Source organism: Alligator mississippiensis, chromosome 2, assembly GCF_030867095.1.
Source record: "Alligator mississippiensis isolate rAllMis1 chromosome 2, rAllMis1, whole genome shotgun sequence".
NCBI lineage: Eukaryota > Metazoa > Chordata > Crocodylia > Alligatoridae > Alligator > Alligator mississippiensis.
In genome coordinates this window covers 237,163,255-237,178,574 of record NC_081825.1, presented here as the reverse complement: position 1 = coordinate 237,178,574, position 15,320 = coordinate 237,163,255, and the positions used below count along the sequence as shown (strand labels likewise).

General features: G+C 47.9%; 2 protein-coding genes across 8 annotated transcripts in view; one reads left to right on the top strand and one right to left on the bottom strand.

Annotated features, from left to right (window-relative positions):
• Positions 1 to 11,431, bottom strand: part of CDAN1 (codanin 1) — a 67,492-nt gene extending 56,061 nt beyond the window's left edge. For 4 of the 7 annotated variants that reach the window (XM_019496588.2, XM_019496589.2, XM_019496591.2 and 1 more), the window contains exons 1-5: positions 11,276 to 11,428; positions 8,496 to 9,223; positions 5,046 to 5,270; positions 1,889 to 2,082; positions 1,230 to 1,346 (exon numbers count right to left, since the gene is read on the bottom strand). In XM_019496588.2, coding sequence (XP_019352133.1) covers positions 1,230 to 1,346; positions 1,889 to 2,082; positions 5,046 to 5,270; positions 8,496 to 9,223; positions 11,276 to 11,371 — 1,360 coding nt within the window. In that variant the 5' untranslated portion in view covers positions 11,372 to 11,428. Of the gene's footprint in view, positions 1 to 1,229; positions 1,347 to 1,888; positions 2,083 to 5,045; positions 5,271 to 8,495; positions 9,224 to 11,275 lie in introns of all 7 variants that reach the window. The other 3 variants (XM_059722948.1, XM_019496590.2, XM_014595526.3) reach the window with 3 other exon arrangements.
• A 125-nt stretch (positions 11,432 to 11,556) lies between these two features.
• On the top strand, positions 11,557 to 13,698 carry LOC106737612 (t-SNARE domain-containing protein 1). The gene is made up of 2 exons (XM_014595527.3): positions 11,557 to 12,176; positions 12,706 to 13,698. The coding sequence occupies exons 1-2, from the start codon at positions 11,579 to 11,581 to the stop codon at positions 13,362 to 13,364; spliced, it is 1,257 nt and encodes a 418-aa protein (XP_014451013.2). The 5' UTR covers positions 11,557 to 11,578; the 3' UTR covers positions 13,365 to 13,698.
• The last annotated feature ends 1,622 nt before the right edge of the window (positions 13,699 to 15,320 follow it).

The following is a 15,320-nucleotide window of genomic DNA, read 5'->3' as shown; positions in this document are numbered from 1 at the left end:
CAAATTATGTCAAAATAGCTTATATTGGTATAATTCCATACAGCTGTAATTGTAATATATGTTCACACCCTCTCTCAGCTAATTTATATATTTTTAGACAAAAATCAAGCAGTTCTAATATGAGAGATTTAAAGACATCTCACCCTATAATCTAAGAGGTAGGGTACTTAAAGACAAATTAAAATTCCTGGTTTAAAGTTGGGTCTCCTACATTCCAGATAAATGCCCCAACTGCTGGGTTAATCTAGGCTGATGCTTGCTTGCCATCACTCTTGGTTTTGATCATAGGAGTATACCAGTGTTGACAGAAGTTTTAGCTTTGAAAAACTGGCTCTCTCTGAAAAGTTTTATCAGAAAGTTCCTAACCAGCTCTTCTCCTTAAGTAGTAACCTAAGATAAAAGGCTCCTTTCAAAGGTCATTTTTACAAGTCATGGTATTTCCAGTGATACCAATGGAAATTAAGCATGCAGAGTCTTAGCTGGAAGCGATTCTCTGCCCATCTTAACTAGAGAACAAACTGTGTACAAGTACTGTCCGGATTTGCCAGAAAATGCATGTACACAAATCCCACAGATACTGAAGGGACCCTGTGCATCTGTGCCCTTGTGGAATTTGGCTTTAGACTTGCAGTAATTCTCAAAGTAATTGTGGCTTGGATAAAGTGAATGAGGAAGAAATTTGGTGAATCACTTCTCACTGAAAATCCAATTTGAGAGATAAACAGGGGGACTCTGGTACAGTAGCAATAAGCTGACATAGCCTACCTTTTAAGACAGTGAGGATGGACTATAAAACTTCTATGCATTCATTTAGGGCAAAGATGTCAAACTCATTTGCTGGAGAACCACAATCCACTTTTACTTACGTTTTCAGGCCCGCACTATAATTGTAAAACAACATACTCCCTTCTCCCAATACTGAGATTCCCTCTCCCCACACCTGCCAAGTATGAGAAAGAGGTTTGTACAATGACCAGAGGTAGGTATTGGCTTCTGTGTAGCAACTAAGCTTCAGTTATGTATTCATTCACTGATGACTTGGAGCGTCATACTGAGTGATACAGAGTGTAACAATTCACTGCATGTAAGCCTCAGAAGACTCCAGTGGTAATGATTTCCAGCCACTAACTCCCCTGAGCAGGATGTGAACTCCTTAAGTTAAAAGTGATGTGCTATGTACCCCATTAGTGTTGCAGGAATCAACCTCTTCATTCAAAACTGTTGCTGACCTTTACATCCTTGATTGAATTCCAGATCACTCTCTCCATCTTCTGCAGATATTCCCCTGGATGTTAGCAGCTGCAGAACAAAAAAGAGCTCCAGGAAGATGTTCGGAACCAGGTTTTCTGGAAGAGAACATATGAGATAACAACTAAACACTCAGCACTGGCCTGTTTCAATAAGTCAAGAGATGGCTAACCAAACCTCAAGCATCCAATAGTGCCTGATACATGAAAGGATCAGCTGAAAACCTCATTGCCCTAGTCCCACTACACAGGCATAGCATGCATGTTGTCTGGGCAAACTTAGTACCTCCATTATCCCCAACAGTAAGCCATAAGATTTTTCAAATTATCTATAATGTAGCATCTTAGTACTATCTGAAAAGAAATCTTTAGTTCTGGAACTTCTTTCCACAACTGCACCACAGTAACTTGAGCCCAGTAGGATTCAAAGAACTGCGTAAAGCCCATCTTTTTTCCTAGGCTTTTGCCTGAGAAGGAATGAAAGGAGTGTTTTTGCTCTCTAAGTGGCACCCCTTTGCATTAAGCCTGTAGTGGACCCTAAAAAATAATGTGAAGATGACATTACACAAATTCATTTCTCCAGACAGACTCAAACTGAAAGAACACAGAAAAGTCAGTCTCCTCATTCCATAGTTCTTCACCTGCTATACAAGATGAATAAAGCAAGGCCAGCTGATCTAGTTGCTTTTTGCAGGAGACCTTACTGAGATATGCACAGGTCATCAGATGGCCCTCAGGAGGGAGGCTTGCACTTCGAGTGTAGCTAAGCTTGGTAGGAGTGCTGGGCTCCAGAGACAGGCCTGCAGGAGAAGAAGCCTGGTGCAGCAACTTGCATCTGAAAGTCAAAGCCAACAAATACAAAGGAACTTGGAATGACATCACAAGAATCTAGACAGAAAGATCTGGTTTTATGGGATACCTGTATAAACTGATTGTGTCATTTACAGAATATAAATGAGTTTCCATACAGGGTAAGGGGTCAAATTGCTGAATAAATTAATCTCCTACCTAATGAGAAAAGACTCTTTTATAGTTAAGGCAGTGTATCCCAACCTTTTCCAGCCCAAGGCAAAACTGTGTTAATAAATTTCTTCTGCAGCACACCTGTTAAGGCATTCCCCATCCCCATCCCTATTGTAGCTCATTGCCATGGCAAAAATTCACAGCACACCTGTTCATTTCTGACGGCACGCTGGTTGGGAAACACTGAGTTAAGGCACAGAACTGGAAGTCAATAGAAACTGCATCCAGTTCCAATTCTGCCATTGATTCAGCAAGTCATCTAAATCCAGTTATTCAACCTCTTTGTGGTATAGCCTCCTATCTTCTAAAATGGGAACAATACCTACCAAATTATGACACGCTAAGCTCCTTAATATTTACAAAGGGTATCAAGTTCTTAAGACAGGAGGTGCCAAAACTCTTTTCCGAGGTTCAAATTCTATAATATTTTGATGCCCAAATACTTTGCAAAGCCTGTGAAAACAAGGCTCTGTTTACAGTAATGCAGCAGACATGAACGATGTGTGCCTCCTAAGGCTGGGGGGGCATGGCGACCACCTGCAGGCAGTGGCGGCAGTGAGCGGAGACCGCCCGCAGGCAGCCACAGTGACGTTGGCAGCAAGGATGGGCTGAGAGGGGACTGCCTGCAGGCAGTGTCAGTGGAAAGAGGCGGGGGGAGGGGGGGCGGTGAATGGCAAGCAGGGACTACCTGCAGCTGCTGGCAACTGCGTCAGCAGCAAGCAGGGGGCAGGATGGTGACTGCCTGCAGAAGCCAGTGGCGGCCACTCCCACGGGGAGTACATGCCCCCCTATGCGTTGCCTATGGCAGCAGAATTGCAGATAAGTCGTGACAAATCTAAATAAAAGTAAGGGGATAACAGCCAGATGAACTGGGAATGCAACGGTGGGTGAAATGTAAACTGATAAATGCAAGGTAGTCAAAGCTGTAAGGAATGAGTTACTCGCAAACCATGCTAGTTTCTAAATTTGCTGTGCCCACTCAGGAAGAAGGCATCCACATCAATGTGAACAGTTCACCAAAACTTCTGTTCAAAGTGCAACAACATTCAGAACAACTCACAAAAAGTTAAGATGTCTAAAGAAAATAACAGAAATTAAATATCTGACTACCATCTTAGAAGGAAATGGAACATTCACACCTGAAAGAGTATAATTTATTATCCCATCTCAAAGTCCATTTAACCCACACACTAAAGGACACACTGAGAAAATGCTGTGGAACTGAATTAGGTGCATTTCAGAGGCATTTTTCTGCTATCCTGCACTAGCTAATGCAAGGACCTCATACCCAGAGGTGCAAATTACTTTCTAAAAAGCCATCTTCCAGCAAAGACAATGAACCAACCAAATTCAGGCCTAAATTAAATAGATTTAATTCCATTTAGTTGCACTTTAGTCATTTACCTAGGGCTTGAATTTCATTTTCTTTGTTTGTTACTGTTTACTAGTATTTTAGTTGTAGTAACCAGCCTCGAAGAGATTTTAAGAAGGCTTTAAAGGCCAATTCAAGGTCAGACTTTTAGACCATGCTTAAAGTCCAAAACCTAAATAAGAAGGTAAATTACAGCCAGTCAGAGAACTAAAGGGCTGGAAGGGGCTGCCTGGGCTATTAAGTCCAGTTTCCTGAACTCAGACATACTCAGAACTCAACAGATCTGTTTCACTATTATGGGCCAAATCCGGGGCTTATTTAAGTAAGCTGCAAGGTTAAATGGGAAAAAGGTCTGGCCCTCAAGAAACAAAATCTTACCCAATTAACTTCACTAGGCCCAAAATTTCACTCTAGATGTCCAATCAGACTCATTCCATCCATTCAAAATGAACATTTCTGCATGTTTGCCTTGGAAAAGTCCCATATTTCATGGATCCACATGCAATCATCCTTTCAACTTAAAAAAACAAAGAGGGGAAGCTGGTTGTACAAATCAGTCCTTATAATAGGATCCTACTGCATCTGCAATCTAAAAAGAAGAATGGGGGGGTGAGGGGAGATGGGACACCATCTGATACATTAGGTAGCTGTTCAGGTGTGCCCCTCCCTAAGGAGTCTGCCAACTCAGTTTATGCAGAATGCTGATGGGTTTTTTTAAACTCCTGTAAATAATGGCTTTTCAAACAAAACTTAGAAGCATTAATCCTCCAAACAACCCACCCCAGGGAATACTACTATGTTCCACTTTACTGTGCCTCAGTAAAGGCAAGTGTCACACAGCAAATCATAAGAGAGACTGAACTAGGAACCAACTCTCACATCATTACTCAGTGCGTGCTAGAAAATCCTTTCACTTTCCTCCTTCCACTAGAAAATCCTTCCACTTTGTTCCAAAACTCCAAACTTAATTTATTTGGTTTGTAAAAAAAAGAAGTAAGAATTGTTTTTTGTATGCCTAACTCGCAAATCCTGAGTCATGCTTCTCACACATTACCAAAATGAATAAAAGTTGCTACAAGGTAATTTATGCCCTTACTCTCACATATGCAATCATGCTGCCCTAACACAAGACTCCCTGTTACACCTGTATAAACCAATTGGCTTTCAGTAGGCTTGCACTGGAAGACAACAGGATCACAGACATGCCTGAGGGTATAATTTGGAGCACAAAACCTTTACAGAGGCAATGAGGTGTAACTGCAACATTCACTTTTACATCAATTTTTGCTTGAACAACTGCAGCCTGCTTTGGATACTTTTTATTCAGCTCAGCCTTCTATATTAGCAACATCTATGCAAATGAGAACTAGGAACTGCAAATCTGTCACCGCCCCTGCTTGTACCGTTCTTTCTTCAGCATCTCTCTCTCCTCTTGAAGGCTGCTCCCTGCAGTGGAAGCAACATTTCCTTCCTGGATGGTCACAAAGGCTTCATGACTTGCTCCAGATGGAAACCGAGCAGCTGGAGATTGGCTGACTGGTGTAGAAGTGAAGCACATCTTGGGTTTAGAGAGCGGGCGCTCAATACTCACTGGAGTGGGGTTAATTCGTCTTGATGGCTTACTTTTGCTGAAAGAATTTTAAAAAAAGAGGCTTCCATTTAACTAAAGTGTAAGAATCAAAGTACAAGAATCAAATCCATGAGACTACCACAATTTTGATGCCAGCATAAAACTGACAAGGAGAAAAACAAGATGGAGCATATTTGTAACTTCATCTAGCAGTCATTGACTTTATCCCAATTAATAACAGAGTGGGTATCCAGCAAACAGGTATTATAATAGTCCTGTTGAAATATGATGCATTTCCTGCTACTTCACCATGCTGATGTGAAAATAACTAGCTATAATCACTGTAGTGGAAAGCAGATGATAAATGGTATCACTGAGCTTATCAACACTGTTCAGCCCAAACAAATCATCAGACCCATAAATTAGGATATGCCAAGTTTTAGAGGCTCAGTTCATCATCTGTTTCTAAAACATCCTAAAACATTCATGCAAATGTGACCAAGGAGTCAAAGTGGGTTAGTGGGAGTCAGGGCTCCTGAGGTCTTACCTGCTTTGTATTATGTACACCCCAGGGAATTATCCAATTGTGCACCTGCGCAATTATGCACATAAAACGTATGACCCCACATGATTGCACAATTTTGTATAATTTAACTCAGGCAGGCTCTGTGCCTCCATGGGGCTCCCAATACTCCAGCTGGGAGCCCTATATGGAGGCACCAAGCACAGTGGCAAGCCACTGGTGAGTAGGTAAGGGAGCTCCTGCCTGCAGGAAGTGGGGGTGTGCACGTGGAGATTGTGGGTGGGCAAGGGCCCACCGTCACACATCTGCCAGCAGCAACAGAAGGTGGGCCTTGGGGGTGCTCATGGCCGTGGCAGGCAGAGCATTCCCAGCAGCATGTGGGACTGAGTCCCAGGAGTAGCACGTGTCAGCATGGAGTCCGCTCAGCCCAGCCCAGCCCAGCCAGCTGGCATGTGCCTTCAAGCCAGACCAGGCAGGCTCTGTACTGGCACGTGGACCTTGCAGCACTGCAGGTAGCAGCCACAGGCTATTGGGCCAGGCCAGCCTGCCTCCGTGCCTCAATGTGGGGCTTCCAGCACTCCAGCAGGAAGCTGAACATGAAGGCATGGAGCCCACATGGTCCTATAGCACCTGACTCCGTGTCTCCATGTGCCACTTCCCATCAAAGTACTGGAAGCCACATATGAAGACTCGGAGCCTGTCTGGCCTGATGGTGCACAGCTCCCACCACAAGCCCCATGTGCTTGCATGGAGACAGCCCAGTCTGGTCCGAAGGTGTGCGCCAATGGGCAGGGCTGGACTGGCTCCATGCTGCCACCGCAGCCCTCAGGACTCAGCCAGAGCTGTGCACTGTTAGGTGACTGTGCCTACCACAGCCATGTGCACCCTGAGGGCCGATTGCCTGCTGCTGCTGATGCCACTGGCGGTAGGGGCTGTGCACCACGGGGGGAGGGAGAGGGAGGGGTGGGACAAACATGTGTCAGGGGGCCCACACCCACACAGATGGGGTTTTTGGCACAAATGTTAAGGATATAAGATGCAATGTAAAAAAAATGTAATTCATTTTGCATAATTTTGAATTTTTCTGCACGTAATTTTGAATTTTTCTGTGCATAAATTCTCTCAGTTTAATGTTCTCATAAAACAGCGTTTACCTACATTCACAAGGTGGATGTGCAGCATAAGACAAATTGCAGCAAGGCTTTGGGAAAAGGTTCAACACCAAGATTTATATAACACTGTCTTTCAAAACATACCAGAAATATAAGGATGAATTTATTGCTTTCTACCTTACTTCTCTTTTCTGGAATGAATATGCTGCCTGATGTACGTTAGCTGCCACAGACCTCATGAGACTACTTAGCACTGCTATTTCACAGTTATATTTGACCTGTCTTCACACTTTTCATATCAGTCACTGTCTTAATAGCTTGGAACTAGGGGTACAACCGATAAAAGATTTTTTGGCCAATTCTGATGGACAATTATTAATCAGCCATATCAGCCAATACCGATCCAATTGCCGGTACGCAGCCCAGCAGCTTGAAGACCAGCATCCAGCCGGTAAATCTGTGGTGAAGGGGTGGGGGGGGGGGGGGGGGCAGACTGAGGCCCCACAGTGAGGGAGGGTATGAGGCAGCAGCAGGTGCTGCCCAGCCAGCACAGGACGGAGCTGCAGGAGGCTCATCTGGGGGGTGCAGCTCCTGGGCACTGTGGATACCGCCAGGGGAGGAACAGAGAGCATGTACCCCCTGGATTTGTGCATGGGGCAAGGGTAGGCTGCCCACTGCCAACACGGGGCCAGAGGCTGCACTGGCTGCTTCCCAGCAGGGGGCCTGGGCAAGGAGGGGCATGACAGGTAGCACTGGGCTATGGCTACTCCAAAATTCACCACAGACCCACCCCACCCCCATAACCCCCCACCCGGTGCCGCTACCCACCGCACATGCAGCCCCGGCCCAGCCCGCCCACTGGGAAGAGGCTGGCGCAGGCCCTGGCCCTAAGCCCACAGCCCACCATTGCCCCACACACAAATCTGGGGGGGGGGGCATATGCCCCCCATGCCTCCCCCACAGGTGTGCCCAATGGCTGGGAGTTGCCCTCCACTCCCTCCAGACGGGTCTCCCAGTTATGTCCCATGCACCGCCTCAGCTGGTCAGCTCCTGACCCTGCCCCATCCCTTGCTCACCCTGGGGGCCTTGATCCGCACTCCCATGCCCCTTCCCCCCCACTCCCCCAAACTTACCAGCCAGATGCTGCTCTCCAAGCTGCCAGGCTGCATTCCTGGCCACGTGCATGCATGTGTCTGCACACGAGCACACAGCATTTATCAGACATTATTGGCTATACTGGCCAAAAAAAGCTGACTGCCGATAACGTCAATTTTCCTTTTATCAGTGCCAATCCAATATGGACCAATATATCAGTGCATCTCTACTTGGAACTTATTATTTGAATCAGAAATTCAGGAAACCCTCCTAGGCAAACCCATCTTGCAGAGATCATCCCTCCTCCTCCTCATGAAACCCTAGATCCCAGGAATTAACCTGAAGATGTTTTCCCAAGATAAAGGTCTCCAAGTGCCAGACACCTATACATTACAGACACCTAATATTTTCAAAAGTGAAACACTCCGGAGGCCTGATTTTCAGATATGGCATCCTTTGTATTCAAATTTTTATGACAATAGTCTCAGCTCTCCCAGAAAACAGCCTGTCCTATTTTTCTAAATAGACCAGCAGTTAATAATGATGCTCTTACTTTGTGAAGCCAGAAGAAGCGCACATGGGTGGGAACTCCTCCAAGTTGTTGAGGTTCAGCTGATCAGGTGGGGAACTGGCAGAGACACCCAACACTTCATTGCGCTTCTTCCTCCCTCCACTCCATGAAGTGTTATCACTCTTCCCATCCTCCTCATCAGCAAGACATCGTCCAAGATCCCGAGCCACCTGCCGGCTAGAGGTACTGGTGGAGCTGTTGCCCTTTCTTCTGCCTCGCCTTGTCGGCTGAACTTCTGGCATGGCCACAAAAAAGTTCCCCAAGTTGGCCTTCTGAGCTGAGCGCCTCTCACTGTGGTTAAATACAGGGCTGCAACCAAAGCTTGGGCTCACACTGGAGACCACACTAGGGAAATCACTGCTGGGGCTAGACAGGTTTGATCCAGTAAATGCAGGAGAGCCACCTGACACAGCAGAAGGGGCAAAGCTGGTATCTGGGGAACAGGAGTTAGCAGAGCCTTTTTGGGTAAAGAGCTGCATTCGGCTGCTGCTTGACCCTGTTGTGTTTCCTGCCCTCCTTTCTGAGCCTCTCCTTTGGCTCCCACGGCCAGCAGAGTTTCCAAGGGCCTTGGAATTCGGTGTTTTTGCAGGGGTGGAAGGCCCATTGGTCAGGATCTGACCGGTTTGCTCCCTTAAAAAATTCAAGAAGAAAGGCACAAAGTCTTTCTGAGGCAAACTAAGAGATACCAGCTTTTCATGGATATGGTTCTCCTGCAAGAAAAGAGGACAAAGCATTAATGAAAGATATCCAAAACTAGGGGTTATCATTTTTTTTCTCTTTCAAATTGCTGGCATAAATTAAAAGTAATTAGGGGTTTTTAATACTTTTAGCTTGAAGAAGTGTGTTTAATAGTCAGAGCAAGCCACCGAGATTGATGAGTTCTTGATTCTCTTCCCAGATCTGACAGCTAGTCCTCAGTCCACTTTGGGCCAGATATGGAGTGGATGCTTTTGTTTATCTGGCTGCCCTATTGCAGATCAGCAGGGCCTATTTTGTTCAAATGTCCCCATTAGCATAAGAGCACTACAGATGATCTGCAGTTTGAAATAAGGCCTTTTTTAGGTGTCTTATGTAAGGCACTAGACACTGATAACCAAAATTAATTCATAATGCATATGGTTGGTAATTTTTCGTGCCCCAGTGCTCTGCTAATACCACTTGCTTCCTCATAGGGGTGCTGTAAGAATGAACATTTGTACACCAATCTGAGATTCTACTCTGTCCGATACATAAATTTACATGATTATATTTCAGTGGAATCATACTAACCACAGAAGTGAAAATACAGATTGCTATAAGGTTTGTGATGCAGAAAGCTTGCAATCAAGAAAACTAAATAAAAATGTAACTTTAACATCTTTTAAACTTTAACTTAAAAGCATAACACCTGTAAATTATCTAAGAATAGTGCCAGGAAAATGTTTGTTATATATCACTAAAACATAACCTAAATTGTTTCATGCAACGACGGACAAAGGTTCTGCTGGTCTTTCAGTAGATAACATTTGTTTTCCTCACAAAAGAAGTAGGCAAAGTTTGTAACAAAAATGCTGGAACTTTGTGGGGCAGCCATTCATATTCTTACTAATGGCAGAGCAACTGTACTCGCACTCTCCCCTTAGATCCTATTCAAAAGGGAAAAGCTTTGTGATCCTTCCCCATGTGAAACAGAAAGCAACATATTCAGAGGAGAGCAGAGGGTCTGTATTTAAGGAAAGCTTTCTTAGGAAAAAAGGTGGAGGAATCACAATCTTCCTTTGCTGGACGTATTTGTTCTGGCAGGGGCACGGATCGTGGGGGTAAGGAAGGACCGTTTGAGAGCAGAAACAAACTTCAGTTGCCAACTACACCAAACTTAAGACTCATCTCAGATTTTTTAAAAAGCCACTTATTCTCTCCACTGTCCTACTGGCAGAAGTGAGCCTGTAACTAAGGTGCCCCACTGTGCCCTACCTTCTGCCTGACTTCAGACTAACATGGCAAACTCACTCTCCCTGCTCTTCTGTTATGTTTCGGAGAAATAATGCACAAGACTGGAAAATCAGGAGACCTGGGCTCTGTTAGCTCAGATGCAAGCTTGCCACGTGGGTTGGAGCAAAACAAGTACCCCTTCCAGCTCCTCAGCTTCCCCCTCAGCTAAATGGGCTTGATACAGGAACAACTGATCAACTTTTAAGGGTCAGGCAGCAGCCTCTTCCAGTCATCAAGACCCATGAAGCTGGGGATACACCTCATCTACATTACATAATAAGGGAGACAGTCTGAGCTGCTACCAAGAGGTACAACCGCCCGTTTGATAGGAGACGTTACTGAAGCACAGCTCACCCGCACCCACACACCCCGCTGGGCGCCAGCGCTGACAACCAAGCCGCCACCATTGACCCCCAAACTGCAGCTGTGAATTGCTGTGGAGCGGCAAGGACTGTAACTCCCCAACTCCCACGAAGCTGGCGCTGGGCCCCACACTCGCAGCAGGCGGCTACAATCCCTGGCCAGGCTTCGTGTGAAGGGAGGCGGGAGGGGGAGACAGACCCGGGCCCGCGGGGCCGCCCCTTCCCTCCCCCCACAAGCCCAGCGGGCCGAGACGGCCTCCCGCCTCACGGGAAGTGTCAACGCAGTGGCGGGGCGGGCGCCGTCTCCCCACAGCCCAGCCTGGCCCTGCCCCGCCGGGGGTGGACTCAGGCTCGCGGCGCGGCCTTGGGCAGCAGGGGGACTCCTGGGCGGGGCCGGGGCCGGCGCCCCCTCCCCGGGACCCGCGGTACCTCGGCCGAGCGGCGCCCGGGGTCGTGCTTGAGCCAGTGCACCAGGGCGCCGGGCGCCACCTCCTCTCGCAGCACTAGCTCCAGCGCGGCCGCCATTCCCGGGGGGGCGGGGCGGGGCAGAGCGGGCGAGCGCGGGGCGCGGGGACACGCGCCAGCGGGAGGGAAGGGGAGTGGCGGGGCGGGACCGCGCGGGAGGACGCCGGGAGGGGGCGGGGCCTGCAGCGCCGGGCGCCAAGTAGCGGGGGCGGGGTCACGGCGCGCGGCCGCAGCCCTGGCCCAGGGGCGGGGCCTGCGCCCCCCCCCATGTCAACACGCGGGGCGCGGGGCGCGTGCGCGGCGCTCGCGCGTCTTTTCCTCTCATGCGCGGTCTTTGCTTCCCGCGCGGGGGCCGGGCCCGGGGCCGGGGCCGGCGGGCGGAGGATGGCAGAGGACTCGCCGAAGCGGCGCAAGGCGAATTTCAACGAGGCGGAGACGGAGGTGCTGATCGAGCAGGTGCTGAAGCACGAGCAGCTGCTGTTCGCGGCCGGGCCAGGCCGAGCGTCGCCGGGCCAGAAGCGGCGCGTGTGGGAGCTGATCCGGCACAAGGTGAACCCCGTGGCCGCCTGCCCGCGCGCCGTCGAGGACCTCAAGAAGCGCTGGCGGGACCTGAAGCGCCGCGACCGCAGCAAGCTGTGCCGCCTCCCGCCGCCCGCGCCGCCGCCGCCCGGCCTCGGGCTCGGCCTCGGCCTTGGCCTCGGCCTGCTGCTCGACCCCGACGACTGCCCGCCGCCTGCGCCGCCCGAGCACCCGCCCGCGCCCCGCGTCTACGCCTCGCTGCTGTCCGGCGCTGCCGCCGAGGCCGTGCCCATCGTGGGCGGCATCGATACGCTGGACCTGCCCGGCGCCTCCGTGCTGGACCTCGGTGAGTCCCCGGCGGGAGGGGGCTGCAGCCGGCCGGCGCTCGGGCCCCTGAGGGACTGTCGGTGCTGCCTCACCCCCCTTCTCCCGGACCAGCAGGCGCCTGCGGGAAGGGCCCGAGCCCGTCTGGGCCAGGCGGTGGGCCGCAGGGTGAGGGCTTACTTCGGGAAGCAGCAGAGGAGATAAGCCCCTAACCCTTGTCACAGCAGAGCTCTCCACCAGCTTCATTTCTGCATGGGGGGTGGTGGGGGGCAGGCAGAGAAGGGATCCCAGCCTGAGACCTGTGCCAAAGTTGGCCTGTGAGCATGTTTAATTCCTCACCCAGCCTGGAGAGAGTCCCTGTGCTAAAAGCAAGGAGTCCTCTTCATCATAGCACCTTGGAAGCACAAGTGTGGGTCCCCTTACAAATAAATGACCCTGGCTCAAGGTTTGGTATAAGGGTTTGCTGGGCTGGTAGAAGCACAATTGATTGTGGAAGCAAGGATATCTAATGACTTCTCTCTCCCTCTCCTCCCCATCTGCCATGTCCTTAGGGTTTGCTGAGGACCCCGGACCATCTCACCAATCCAGTCTTGACAAGATGAACCTAAAAGAAGAAATAGTAGTGAAGGTAGTGGAGCCAGAGGAAAGCTTGGAGGACATGGCTGTGGTTCCACCCAGCCAGGAACAACTATCTTTTCTGGGGTCATCTTCTGGCAGCTCCTCTGGGAAAGGAAAAGCTAAAACAAAAGGCCGATCCCAGACAGACCAAAATGAAATTACTGAAGAGGACCTAATACAGATGCAGCAGACCCAGATGCAGGTGATCCAGTCTGGCTTTGACAATGTTAACCACAATCTTCGGCTGCTGCAGCAAGGCATACAAGATCTCAGCAATAGCCTCAGCATCATGGCGCACACGTTGGTGGCTATAAAAAATGTCTACGTGAAAAACAACACGGGCCCAACCACCTATGCCACTGTCTCCACTCAGACCACAGCTGGGTACCTGAGCCCTGCATCTCCCCAGATATCCCCAGCTGAGGACAGGGGCAGAGCACAGGTGGCTGGAAGCAGCAGCAGAAGCAGCAGCTGCAGTTCCAGCTCTATGTCTCAAGAGCCAGGCCCTTCCGAGTTTCCCAGACCCCCTTTGAGAACCATTAAGAAAGAACATCCCAATGGCTGCTACTATTTCTGTTTTGCAGATGTGTAAAACTTGAATACATGTAATAGTGACTGTGGTGTTAGAGGTGCTGTTTTATGTTCTGCTCCAGCCTGATGGAGCAAACTGGACTTGCCTCCCACTCTTTTTTTTTTTCCCAGTGGGAAAAGTTTTACAGTAGGTGGCATTAAACACTAACTACAAGTCTCCCATTTCTTAACTCTTAAGTGTTGCAGTTGATTACTGTCTGTCTGCTGTTCTCTTCACCATCTTCCACTTTAAAAAAAAAAAAAATCAAAATTATTTTGACCAAGACACTTGTCTGTATCCTCTTTCACTCAATGTGACCTTTTGAAAATAAAAGGCATGATGAAGTAGGGTGAAAGGTAAGAGCAGTTACTGAATAGCAGGAGTGTAATCTGTTATACAAGTTGCTGTGTAGTTGTTTGCTTGTTCTTTAAATCCAACTGCAAAAATAACTGACTTTAAATTTAGTATCTGCTGTTTCTAACTACTGGATGTGTTTCTAATTTCTTAAACCTAGGCTGTGCAAAGCATCACAAGGGGTTTGGCAGCTTTACCTGCTCTGGGGATGGCATAGAATTAGACCACTGATCCCTCATCCTGCTACTTATCATTCATCTAGCATTGCTCCATCTGGTCACTGTTCAGTACAGCTCCTCAAATACACTTTCCCTGCAGAAGCATTTTGCTTTAATGAAATAAAAGTGAAGGCAGTTATTTGTCAGATATCTTGAGGAAAAGTGTATCAAATATAATGAATGAAACTTTTTCACACTATGAAGCAATACTTGCAATTACAGGTTATCATCAATCTCTGTCTTCAGTAAATCCAAGCTGGGACCAAGTGCCGTAACATTTGAGATGACAAAGGGGCAGCCCTAACTGATGTTCTGCGCTATCCAGAACTAAGTGTAGATGTGCTGCAAAGGGTGTTAGGGTTCAGCAGAGCCAAGCCTCTCTCCTGGCTCTTGAAGAAGCCTTCCTTCTTCCTAAGGATTTATCTAAAGATCTTCCATTCTCTTAACTATATCCCCAGGGGGAGTCTAAAGAGAAAGGAACTCCTAAATGCTAACTCGTATCTGTCTGAAATGGTTTAGGAATACCATATCCTGTACCTGTGCATGAGGCTTGGAGGACCCTTGAAGTCAAATAGAAGCAGAGGAGAACTGTGAGTTATTTATCCTGATGGAAAAAGCAAAATTAATGGATGACTTCATTTGGTTGAGTATTAAAATAAGAAAAACCACAGCCATGTAACAGGAAATATTCTAGTTAGTATGGGCCTACTTTAAAAAGTGACTGTAAAAAGAGCAAAGGTACATTGTTTATTTTTGTAATGTCCCAATGGAAAACAAAAATAACTCTGTAATCTCTCTCATCCTGTGGCTGTATGCTATGATTTGAAATATCAGTTAGGCTCTTTTTCTTCTCAGGTATCACCAATACAAGCGAGTTCTGCAGGTCTAATTGTGCCTACAGTGTTACTTTGCATAAGCAAAAAGGAATGGATCCTGTAACTGGAAATTAGCAAACACAGATGATACACAGAGGGACTTGAATCCAACTCTGTTTCTCCTGCCTGATGGAGCACAAGGATCTGTGGAGTAAGAAGGTAGTATTTTTGCAGTCAGTTCTGAATGTTCTGCGGTTTAGGGAAATGGCCTGTTATAACTGCAGGCCAACAAAGTCCTTTTAAGTTAAATGCTGCTAAGGGTGCCAACAATAAGGAGGAGTAATGCAAAGACTCTTCTTTAAGAGAGTTCCAAGCAGCATCCACAAATTAAAGCCTATGAAAAGAATTCAAGGTGAGCATTAGGCAGATCTCGCCTTCTAGCCTGTGCAAGCATCCTGACAGGGTCTGATCGTACTCACAAACACTTTGATTCAAGCAGGGCTGAATCTCCAGTATTACTGAAGAAAAACCACATCACCCAAGACATGAACAAAACAGCTGGAAAAATATAAGTAGCAGGAATATATCAC

Bases quoted from the DNA above. Each gene is read 5' to 3' on its own strand.
- LOC106737612 (XM_014595527.3), top strand. From the start codon at position 11,579: ATGTCAACACGCGGGGCGCGGGGCGCGTGCGCGGCGCTCGCGCGTCTT. The intron at 12,177-12,705 runs GTGAGTCCCCGG...CCATGTCCTTAG, and splicing joins CGCCTCCGTGCTGGACCTCG to GGTTTGCTGAGGACCCCGGA.